Here is a 12,250-nt window from a genome sequence, read left to right as displayed (position 1 = left end):
AGTTCTGAACAAATTCTAAAATTGTGTCTAATTAGGAGTCTCCCACAGCCACTGGGCTGTCAGTTTTCTGTGGAGTGGGTCTGTCCATTTCCCTGCTCCCTCAGCCCATCCACGACTTTCATTCATTCTCTATTCCTTCCTCTGAACTCTAACCTTATTACAGAAAATGTACAAGCTGATGAAACCCAAGTCTTGGTTGAAGACCTAACATGACAGCTATCAGACAGCCAGGCAAGTTATGGAACAGATGAGATGTGCATTTCAGATGCAGCATGGAGAAACCAGGCAACTTCTTCCACATGGAAAGCACAAATGTCCTGATTGGGAGAATTCAAGAGGATGATAGCGTTAGAGAGCCATGATTTCATTCCCTTCCTCCCAAAACAGTGAGGGGCTCTGGGCTTCCTTGGTTAGCCCCATCTGTGCTCACACTGTCTTGCCCTCCCCTGTCTCCTCCCCTGTCCTCACACTGTCTCATGCTCCCCTGTCCTGGGTCACAGGAATCTCCCTGAGACCCAGCTCCCAGCACACAGGAGCCTTCTCCTTCCTCAGGGCTGGCATTCAGTTCAGGTGCCAGGCCGCACGCCTGGTATCTTCAGCACACAGACACTGATTCATTGTTACCCAGGCTTCACTGCTAGCACCCTGGAAGGCATCCTGAAATCACAAAGCCTTTCTTTTTTTTTTTTTTTTTTCACAAATAAGCCTTTTATTTGTCACTATTAAAACTCTGGATTTTAAACAGATTCTTGGACTGGTGGTTCGTATCCATCAGCTCGCTCGACTTTAGCACCAGTCTCGTCACCAGTAGCTTTTCCAGAACTACCACCTTCACCATGAAGCTCCATGAGTTTTCCCAATTCAAACTTGGGCTTCTTCAGCATTTTTACTTTTCTAACGAAGACATCATGAAGTGGATAAATAGACTGACAAGCCTTTTCTATGTCTTTCCCAATGCTGTCTGGAATCAATTTATTAACTACTTCTTTCAAGTCATTTGTCTGTACTTCTCGGGTCATGATTTCCATCATCTTCTTCCGGATTTGGCGGACCTGCTGATGCTGAGCATAGGAGGTCTTGCGGATCTGATTGTTGCGTTTTTTAGTGAAACCAACACAGAACAGACGAAGCAAATAACCATCTGTAGTCTTGACATCAACATGAGCTTCAATCATGGTCTGCCACTTTTTGACCATAGAGCACATTTTGTCTCGGGTGAGATCCATGCCATGGAAGTTGGTCAGGCAGTTTTTGCCCTGTACGTCCTCAGTAATTAGCTTGAATTTTCTAAATGCGACTTCATCATTCTGCAGATCAGCAAGGCTCACTTCAAACACCCGACCCTTGAGGCCATCAGATGCGATTTTGGTTCCTTGAGTCCTCGTGACTAGTGTTTTCCCAATATTCCTTATGTTGAACATGGCTGGTGCTTTCACATCATACCAATCCTTCTTCGAAAATGGATCAACCACTTTCTTCTTGGCTCCCTTTTTGCCGCCTTTTGTAAGGCGCTTGTTCTTGCCTACCGCCATGGTGCCGGTCTGAGAGCCAAAAGGGCGGAAGTCACAAAGCCTTTCTATACACAACCTCTGGATACTTCTATCACAGCACTTTTATTTACTAAGGATGGATTTTTTTTTCAGTACAGGGGTTTCAACCCAGGACCTTCCACATGCTAAGCAAGTACTGTACCTCTTCATCTATACCCCATCCCTTCTGTTTCTATGTTTGCCTTTGAGATAGAGTCTTCTACCTTTTGCCCAGACTAGCCTCAAACTCATGATCTTCCTGCCCCTATCTCACAAGTCACTAGGATAACAAGTGAGGGCCACCATGCCAGGCTCTCCCATAGCACTGAGTGACACTGTTTTTAGTTGTCTGCATTCTCTGGCTAGAAGTTGCTAAGGGCAGGCTCATTAAAAGCCAATAAATGTGCTAGGAATGGATGAATAAATAATTTGAATACCTGCTTTTGTAGAGGAACTTTAAATGTCAAGTACTTCTCAGATTAAAAATGCTTCCTAGATCTTAAGACTTATCTTTCATAGTTTTTGTTTATAATTATTCTGATCTGTTGCACTCAGCCAACTTTTTCTTCTAGACTCTTAATTTCTCAGTTAAATTAGCAGTTTTAAAATGAACCTACATGTAGGGATACCTATCAGGTTTTAACTTTCAAAATAGGAATAAATCAGAAATAATGGTACTTGAAATTTGCTATTGTACTCACACCTGTATGAATTCAGCTTTATTAATGAAATCAATAACTAAATTGGGATAAAAAATTAGCATTGATCCAGACACTGGTGGCTCACACCTGTAATCCTAGCTACTCAGGAGGCTGAGATCTGAGGAATGAGGCTTGAAGCCAGGAAAGTCTGTAAGACTTTTATCTCCAATTAACTACCAAAAAAGCCAGAAGTAGAGCTGTGGCTTAAGTGGTAGAGCATTAGCTTTGAGCACCTAAACCCAGAGTTCAAGCCCCAGGACCAAGCAAAAACTAAAGAAAAAAAATCATCATTGAGCCACAGTTTTGGTAAATTAAGAGCTTTACATAAATGAAACCAAGTGAGGTGCCTTTGAATTACATAAATAGCTAAAGTTGACCTGAACAAAAAGGATGAGTCTTAGCTATTTTCTAATTTAGGCAGATAAATAAATTAACTTCTGAAGATTGTGGTGAATGGTATATTTGATTTATGGTTGTTTACATGTCCTTATCATTATAAGATTGTTTATAAATTTAATTTTCACATAAAATTAGCTTTAGTAACAACAAACTATAGAGTTTCATTGTGCATAAATACTAGTTGAACCTAAAAATGAAAGGTCAAAAGTAGGTGAACAGAACAAATTATGAATATCAATTTACTTTCTTAAATTTTCAAATTCAGGTTCATGATGAATGTGTAATTATAGGTTTTTCTAGGTTTTTTTTAATGACCAGCTATTAAAATTATATTAATGGGGAGACAAACCTGGTAGTTACACTTAACATTAACAGGGCATATAGTTTTTCAAGTAGACACACAGACATTTATTTGGCTACGGATAAATTCTGAGTCTGCTGCTATCACAGGAGTATACCTGATTGCTTCCCTGCCCTACGATTCTCTTCCACTGCCACCCACCACTTCTTTCCTCAGCCCATGGCCTGTCTGCCGCCTCCTGTCACCCACTTCCGGAGGCCCCCTCCTGCCGTCATGCCTTCTTTTCCCCGTGCCCACCATCTGGAAGTCAGCATCACACTGCAGGAGCTCCTCCATCCACATCTGTTGCAGAGCCAGAAGGAACACAGACAGCTGCAACACTGCTGGATGTCCAAGGCTCTGACATCAGGGAAGTTCTTTACACTTTGACGGGGGCAAAGAAAAGACAAAGACACCAAGGTTGGGAGAGCTCGACAGAAATTTCTGCAAAGCAAGCCCCCTGCATTCTGAATATGGTATGAGGCAGTGCTTCCTAGAGAAGAGATACATGAATTAAGAATTCTAGTAATGTGCTGATGTCAAAACAACCAACTAAGAAAATGTATGGGCCATAGGAGGTGGTCAAACAAATACTAGATGAATGACTGATGAACCAACACACCCGGGTGGCTGGGTAGATCATTACAGAAGGCACCAGACAAAACTCTCCACAAGTAATAATCAAGGCAGAATGATGTAAACTTGGGCATAGAGAAGGTACATGCTCTGCTAAAGCTTTCCACACAAATGGAATGCCCACTTTAAGCCAAGTATTATATTTATAAAACATCATTTAACCCTATGAAGTCCTTGAAGTATTTTCAATTTTATTCTTCTGAAGTTTAAAGAAGTTTTTTAAAAAAGTGTCACGCTGGTGGCTCATGCCTATAATCTTAGGTGGCTAAGATATGAGGATCATGGCTCCGTGCCAGCCCTGGTAGGAAAGTCCGTTAAGACTCTCATCTCCAATTAACCACCAGAAAACTGGTAGTGGCCTTGTGGCTCAAAGTGGTAGAGTCCTAGCCTTGAGCAAGAAAGCTCAGGGACACCCCAGGCCCTGAGTTCAAGCCCCCATGACAGATAGACACACAGACAAAGAAGTGTCAAGGTCACCAGAAGGTCAATTTGGATTCTAGACTGAAAGCCGCTTTCCCTAGTGAGAACAGTTGTCTAAATACTAGCGCCGCTGCTGAGTCTTTACCATACCTTTACCAATGTTAGGACCAAATGTCCACCAAAGCGTTAGGGAGACAAATATACAGAAATGACTCAGCCTCCAAAATGTGCTACATTTTAGCCACCTTGCAGTTATTCATGAGACTGTTACATATGAACATAATTGACTTATGGTAGCCATCCTTTTGCCTTTCTAAAGAGAAAGCCTTATCAACATCCTTTTCTGTAGTAAAACTTCCTAGAAGCTTAATGGCCACCACTAAACACTCCCCCAAATAAAACTCCACTATTGCCTCCCCTTGCTAATTCACATCCTTCCCTCACACACAACACAGCTACACTTGGTCTCCTTCTGTGTCTTGTTTGGGTTGGCCGTGATCAGTTTCTTTCTACCATTGTCCTTGTTTCTAAATCCGACCCAGTCTTCAATTCTTTTCACTGTCTCCTGCACAAAGGAATCAGTTCTCTGCTCTCCCTGTAGTTCAGTGCTATCTTTCCAAGGGCATGAGGCCCTTTGTTTTTATTCCTTATGTGTCCTTATTCATTTGTCCAAGAAACATATATTGGAGAAGATTTTATGTGAGAAAAATAAGCCAAAGGATAAGGACGTGAGGTCACAAACGCAGGGGATTTGTAGCACATGCCAAATCCTGAAATGAAAGCCCACACAAGACAGAGAAGGCCCGTGTGCATGCTGGGGAAGTGCAGGGGAGGTGCGGGAGGTTGGAAGAATGGGGACGCAAGGAGAAGAAATGAAGGAAGATGAGACTGGAGACCAAAACAATGAAGAAGAATAGTGAAGCCTCACTGTACGGTCTGTGCAAAGGCTTTCCGTGCTTTTTTGGATGAAATTTTAAATCCAAATTTAAATTTGGGTACAGGCCATTCATGACAGGGCATCTCTCTGCTCCCCCCAGTGGCCCTGTCCTGCTCAGTGCCCGCTCCCCCGCCCCAGCCACCGGTGCCCTCCATGCTTGCTCCCTCCCCATGCCCCAGACACCAGATGCTCTCTATATTCCCAGAAACCACCGTGTTTTTCTAGCAGTGGGTATGATATCTCCCACACACACATGAAAATTTCCTCCTGTCATCTCTATCCAAACACTCTTCCTCCTCCTCACAGGTCTCATTTCAAAAATCTCTCTGTGATGGAAAGTCTATTCTGATCACTGAGAATAGGCCAGGTTCCCCATGACAGGTCTTGAAGGATCTCTACTGAGCCTCCAAAGACTTTTCACACCTATGAGGAAAAGCCATTGATGAAAGCACTGCTTCAAAGTCTACTTCTCGCAAGAGTGTGTCAGCTTCATGAGGAAGACCAGGTTGGACCGTGACTACACAACCCCATTCCCTCCATAATCTCTGCTGAAGGCTGAGAAAGGACCCACACAGGATTGCCCGGCTGCACTAGGGACCCCAGTGTGCACAGTGGCTATCTGTGGGGGATTTTCACCCACTGACATCACTAGTCCAGAACATAGAGAGGAGCAGTTAGACTAAGCTACCATAGGGTTCTGACAGCTATAGTCAGTATAGTATAGTATAGTACAGTATAGTATATTCCTCAGTTTACCCATTGGAGTTAAAGCTGGGTGGATAGAAGCTGTGGGTTTGCTACTTATATTTCCTTACACTGCCTTGAGCATAGCAGAGATGCATAGGTATTTGCTATGGAAGCTAACAGTTACCATGCATCACAGTATGATAACAGTGTCTAGGAAAGAAGGCTTGAAATCCATGTAAAAGGAGCATGAAAGAATTGTTCTGGTGACTTCTTGTTCAATTTTATTCCATTGCAACAATTTTAAAGCTGGTTTCTACTTTCTGCAGAATTCCAGTATTGCTCTTTCATACACTACAAATTTCATGTTATTTAATTCCTTCTGCCTTTCAGTTATTCATGTGGTTATCATGATGTAATATGTCAGAATTGATTTAATATTGTGTATATAGTCACTTTTGCTTGCTCACTCAGTTTTTCACATTTTATATTATGCATGCTTAATGTGGGGTAGAAGATAAAATAGAGGAGTCATTTCTCTTTAATTTGGTCAAAGTGGATATAAAACCTGGTTATCTTCTGAGGAGGCCCCCTTCTCTGTCTAATGTGTTTAAGAGAGAGGGAGAGAAGCAGAAAGAGGAGGAGGTAGAAGTGGAGATAGAGGAGGAGGAGAGGAAAAGGAGGAGGGGGAGAGAAAAAGAAGGAGACAGAGACAGAGACAAAGACACAGAGACCTCCTGCAGAATTAAAGTTTATATTTCATAATATGGAACCTAAGAGGTTATTTCAAAGGTCAGAGAACAAGCCTCATTGCAAAACAAACATCTGGAAAAATAGGCCACTTTTGACGAACTCCAAACTAGAAAAAACTGCGATTAGTTAAAAAGGCTTTATGTTTAAGAGTGGCGAGCCACAGGCTCCTAAGGGGTACTCTCTGGAGCACGCTCCTGCAAGCCGCTGACGGGGTAAGGCTGCATACCTTCGACTCTGCCTCCTCCTTTTCTTTCCTTAGTTCTTTTTTCATCATCTCCTTCTCAAAAGCCCTTTTCTCTTGCTGAGATGCAAGTTCTCTTTCTAGTCGCTCTGTCTGCCTTTCTAGCTCACTCTTCAGCTGCTCACACTGGATCAGAGCCTGCCAGGAACAGAGATGAAAGATGAGTTTATATTTGGGGAGAAAAATAAAGGAGAAATGACACGATTCAGCTTCACTTTCATGTAGCATACTCAAGGCGCATTATAAAGTCTATGAGCATGATTTTGTGTTTATAAGTATCAGTTAATGACTTAAAACAGTACCCAAATGTTACAGGCACTCACATGTTTAATATTCATAATTAAGGATATAAACTAGTCGGCTACAAAATTCCAGGAGCAGACCTTGCTTCAATTTTGAAAGGAGCTCAGAAAAATCAGCTGCCCTAGTATTTTAATTACATGTTGTGATATGCTGTATATGAGCTTTATTGACCCCTTATATCCTCATAATTAAAAATTACTTGAACACTTAAAAAAGATAAACCAATTAAAAATTTAAAATGGTATATCGAATACTATATTTTATTATACAAAGCATCCATTGGTTATCACTACATTCATAATTTCTTCAATACAACTAAGATTTACTTCACTCTGTAAAAATTAGGTTACAGTCCAAGCAAGACAAATATCAGAAGAGAATACACTACCTAGTTTTATGAAGACTCAAGTCTGTCATCTTCCAATTCTGGTAAAAATTAATAATTGCACTTTAGTCTAAATTTTCCACTGTTCATTTTCAGAGACCAGAACTTTCTTTCTTTTGGCCATATTCGCAATATTATATGTATAATACCCACCTAATGAATAGGACTTAAAAATCATAATTTTTAAAAATCCCAACAAAATGAAAATGCTTAGTATCTCGCTCTTATCTTAGTAGCTCCTATCTTCAATAAATACTTCACCCAAGCTTTATTTTCTTCTGAATTGGTAGAAAGAAAACAGGGTCTGTGTTTTCCATAGTTATATAAGTCCCTTTGGTAAAAGCTACAAGAAATACAGACAGGGCCTTGAATTCTTGCTTCGTTTTTTCACTCAAGACAGGTGCTCTAACTTGAGCCCGACCTCCATTTTCAGCTTCTGTCTACTAGGCTGGCTGCAGATTGCAATCGTCAGATCTGAGCCTCCTGAGTATAAGGATCATTAAGTGTGAGCCACTGAGCCAGGCACTCTTTTTTTTTAAGTAGAAGGAATACATTCTAAAATAATGATAAACAGAACAATGCAGTAAACATACAAGCCAATAAAATCATCAAGGGTTATATACTGTATGTAGTTATATGTGCTATACTTTTATACAAAAGGCAGCCAGACCAGTAGGTTTGTTTCCACCAGCACAACCACAAACGAGTGTGCAATGTGCTGCATTATGAGCTTACTAAAGCTACAGTGTCATCAAGTGATAGTTATTTTGGTTCTATTATAATCTTTTGGGACCACAGTTGTGTATGTGGTCTTGTCCTTGACCAAATGGTGTTAAACTTTGTTCTAAATTTGTTCTTGCTTTAGAGCAGCGAATATGCATGTTAAAGAGCATTTTCTCTGTCTGTGACTACAATCAAATGTTCTATATTTTTCTGATTTTCTTTTTACTCCAGATTTCTAGTTCCTGCCTTTCTGATTCTAGTAATGAAACAAACTGAATTAACTTGGAAAAAAGGTTGTCTGTTTGTGCCAATCCTGGGGCTTGAACTCTGGGCCTAAGTGCTGTCTCTGCGTTCTTTTTCTCAAAGCTAGAGCTCTACCACATAAGCCACAGATCCACTCCAGCCTTTTTTTTTTGGGGAGGGGGGGTTAGCTAATTGAAGATAAGAGTTACTTGGAGATAAAGAGTCTCACAGGATTTCCTACCCAGGCTGCCTTCAAACCGTGATCCTCAAGTCTCAGCCTCCTGAGTAACTAAGATTACAGGTGTGAGTCACCAGAGTTTGGGAGGGAGAAGGGAGGCTTTGAGGCATATAGTCAACCTTCCATGTTGGTGTTTCACAACCTTTCTTTAGAAAGCTCCTCTAATAGACCTCTCCAAAGCTCTCCTTCAACATACAGGCAGCAAAAGGCCAGTTCTCCTTGCACCATTTCTTGTGGCTTTACCAATGACACTATAAAGCCTCTACCTTTCTACATACATAATAACTTAAAATTTCCAAATGGTAACTGTCATCTAACACTTTACTATTTGCTAGATATTTTGCTGAATGGTTTACATGGATTATTTAATTAACTCTATTAAGAAATTTTAACTGATTCTTATCACTTAGAGAAAACAGGGCTTTAAAACATTAAGATAATTTGTTCAAGTAATCTGGTCCAAAGCAGTTCCATGAAAATATCTATGAAAGACATCATCAGTTTCTCACATCATACATTTACATCCTTATAAAATCCTCAGGCATTGTCACTGCTACTGTTAATGTAATATATAGTTAACACAAAAATAGGTCCTTCTACCAAAGGAATAGAATTGAAAACCCAGAAATGAACCTACAGACCTATAGCCATCTAATTTTCGATAAGGGAGCTAAAAAAATAGAATGGAAGAAAGACAGCCTCTTCAGTAAATGGTGCTGGCAAAATTGGTTAACTACTTGCAGAAAACTAAAGCTAGATCCTTATATATCACCCTGTACCAGAATCAACTCCAAATGGATCAAAGACCTCAGAGTCAAAGCAGACACCCTGAAAACATTACAGGATGGAATAGGAGAAACCCTAGGACTCCTTGGCACAGGCCGAAATTTTCTTAATAAAGACCCAGAAACACAACAAATCAAAGAAAAGTTGGACAAATGGGATTGCATGAAATTGCAGAGCTTCTGTATGGCAAAGGACATAGCTAGCAAGATTAATAGAAAGCCCACGGATTGGGAGAAGATCTTCACTAACCTTATAACAGACAAGGGTCTCATATCTAAAATATACCTGGAACTCAAAAAATTAAATCCCCCAACAACAAATCTTCAAAGAAACAACTGCCCAATAAATAAGTGGGCTAAAGACTTAAAGAGAAACTTCTCTGAAGAGGAAAGAAGAAATGCTCAACCTCCCTAGCCATAAAAGAAATACAAATCAAAACAACATTGAGATACCACTTCACCCCAGTTAGAATGGCTATAATCAAGAACTATAATAACAACAGATGCTGGAGGGGATGTGGAAAGAAGGGAACTTTACTGCATTGTTGGTGGGAGTGTAAACTTGTTCAACCACTTTGGAAAGCAGGATGGAGGTTCCTCAAAAGACTCCACATAGAGCTCCCCTATGACCCAGCAATCCAACTTTTGGGCATTTACCCAAATGATCACAAACAAGGCCACACTAAAGCTACCAGCACAACTATATTTATTGCAGCATTATTTACCATAGCTAAGATATGGAACCAACCCAGATGCCCCTCAGTAGATGAATGGATCAAGAAAATGTGGTATATATACACAATGGAATTCTATGCCTCCATCAGAAAGAATGACATTGCCCCATTTGTTAGGAAATGGAAAGACTTGGAAAAAATTATATTAAGTGAAGTAAGCCAGGCCCAAAGAAACTTAGGTCCCATGGTTTCCCTTATTTGCAATAACTAGTATATGTCTGAGTCAAGCAGAAAAGGTCAGATAAGTTGATGTTAGGGAAATGAACCCTAAGATATGTATTCAAATGTTTTTTTCTTTCATGCGATTGTTTCTAACACATTTATAAGATTATTTCTTTGTTGCTTTTTATGTCCCTCCCCCATGGTATAACCCCTGATTTCACTGTATTTGAGGTTGGTATAATTTGTGGAGGGGAAGGGAAAAAACAAATCGTTTAAATAGGGATACAGGTGGATCCATTGCAACAATGAGATGTATAAGTCGTTATGTGGAAAAACGAACTTTACAACTTTGGTGGGGGGGGGGGAGGAGGAGGATTGGGTAGGGGGGTGGGGGAAGGATGCGAAGGGATGGGAAGGGGAAACAAAGGAGGAGGCTACAATGCTTGATAAGAAATGTACTCATTATCTTGCCCATGTAATTGTAACCCCTCTGTACAATATTTTCACAATTTAAAAAAAAGAAAGGTCCTTCTAACTTTGCATGCAAGACACAAATCGAACACTAGGTGGCGACACATGCCAAGAAACTAAAGAACAAAGTTATCGTAGCTCAGTAATAAACGATTCTAAAATTAAAATTTATGTTCTCTCATTTTTTTCTAGATAAAGCTACTAGACCTGCATCATATCTTGTAAGCTTCTTGGTAGTCCTCATATTCATTATTACTAATTCAGTGAAAAAGGTAGATTCATAGTACACTATACTTTGATTGTTCTTTACTGTTAAATTTGAAAAAGCACTAACTATAATAAAATCTTACACTAATATTCAAAATTAAGTTTTCAACAAACATTAATTGTGTAGTTAACACATAAATGGCCATGTGAGAGATACAGTGATAGGTGTCACAGACCTGATTTCCATGGTCTTCCGGTGGAAACAGTTATGTACACACTCACTGAAAATTTGGACAGCATCAGTGGGGATTCAGAGGAGAAACAGATTAATACAAAGAAAAGGAGGCTATGGAAACTTCAAAAATGAGGGAGACTCATTTACTGAATAGATACTTCACACATGACCAGACTCATGAAAATGGCCAAGTGCAGTTTGTGTACTGGAAATGAGCACACACAGTGTATATGGAAGTATGAGGTGGAAGAAATTATAGGAAAGTTAGAACAGAGATAGACTGAAAGGAATAGAAGGCTATACTGAGGAATTACCTTTTATTTGCTCATGAGGGGATCGACCTGAACCGAGAGATTTATAATCCATGAGGTCTAAGGCAGCACTGTGGTAGATATGTGAGAACTGGAAGAAACCTGAGGGAAACCAACCAGAAGGCTATGGCGAGAGTCTGTGGATGTGCACAGGAGCACAGAGGCAGGAAGCAGGGGCAGAACAGGAGATCTGAAGACAGCTAGGCAAATGATTTGATGTCAAGAGTAGGGGTTGGGGCAGAGCTAAGGTATTTTAAAGGTTATAAGGTAGGAATGTTGGGAAGATAAGGATGCCATTATTTTAAATAAAACATAGAAAATAGTGGATGGAAAAAGTGGTAGACAGGAATGTGGAGGAATTAACAACTTAGTTGTATAGTAGATGCCACTAGAATACCATCCACACCATCCACATAAAGAGTCCTAGCAGCAGCAAGAAATGTAGGTCTGGGCTCAAGAAAGCCGCAACGTGGGTCTGTCCAAACAAGATAAACATTTGACCATGAGTGGAGGAATGAGTCAGGAAACAGGGCAGCATGCATCCACAAATGTCTCTGTTCAAGGAATATGAAAAGCCAGTGAAGCCAGACCTCAAGAAGCAGGCAGGAGTCATCTAAAGGATCCACCCATACAATTACAGTGTCAGCTACAACAAGGAAAGAGATGATATATAAGATATGGTAGCCGGGCACTGATGGCTCACGCCTGTAATCCTAGCTACTCAGGAGGCTGAGATCTGAGGATCGCGGTTCAAAGCCAGCCCGGGCAGGAGAGACCGTGAGACTCCTATCTCCAATAAACCACCAGAAAACC

The 12,250-nt window shown here is 40.5% G+C and overlaps 2 protein-coding genes across 3 annotated transcripts in view; both read right to left on the bottom strand.

Moving 5' to 3' along the window:
* The window catches only part of Sdccag8 (SHH signaling and ciliogenesis regulator SDCCAG8), a 181,299-nt gene that overhangs the window by 132,990 nt on the left and 36,059 nt on the right, over positions 1-12,250 (bottom strand). For both annotated transcript variants that reach the window (XM_042701143.1, XM_042701142.1), the window contains exon 10: positions 6,626-6,778. In XM_042701143.1, coding sequence (XP_042557077.1) covers positions 6,626-6,778 — 153 coding nt within the window. The remainder of the gene's footprint in view (positions 1-6,625; positions 6,779-12,250) is intronic.
* LOC122126698 (40S ribosomal protein S3a) lies at positions 686-1,569 on the bottom strand. Its single transcript, XM_042701146.1, has one exon. It carries the CDS (start codon positions 1,530-1,532, stop codon positions 738-740), a length of 795 nt encoding a protein of 264 aa, XP_042557080.1. The 5' UTR covers positions 1,533-1,569; the 3' UTR covers positions 686-737.

This window comes from Dipodomys spectabilis, unplaced genomic scaffold (genome assembly GCF_019054845.1).
Source record: "Dipodomys spectabilis isolate Male_0828 unplaced genomic scaffold, ASM1905484v1 ptg000288l, whole genome shotgun sequence".
NCBI lineage: Eukaryota > Metazoa > Chordata > Mammalia > Rodentia > Heteromyidae > Dipodomys > Dipodomys spectabilis.
Note: the sequence above shows the minus strand (reverse complement) of the source record. Positions and strands in the feature narration are given on the sequence as shown.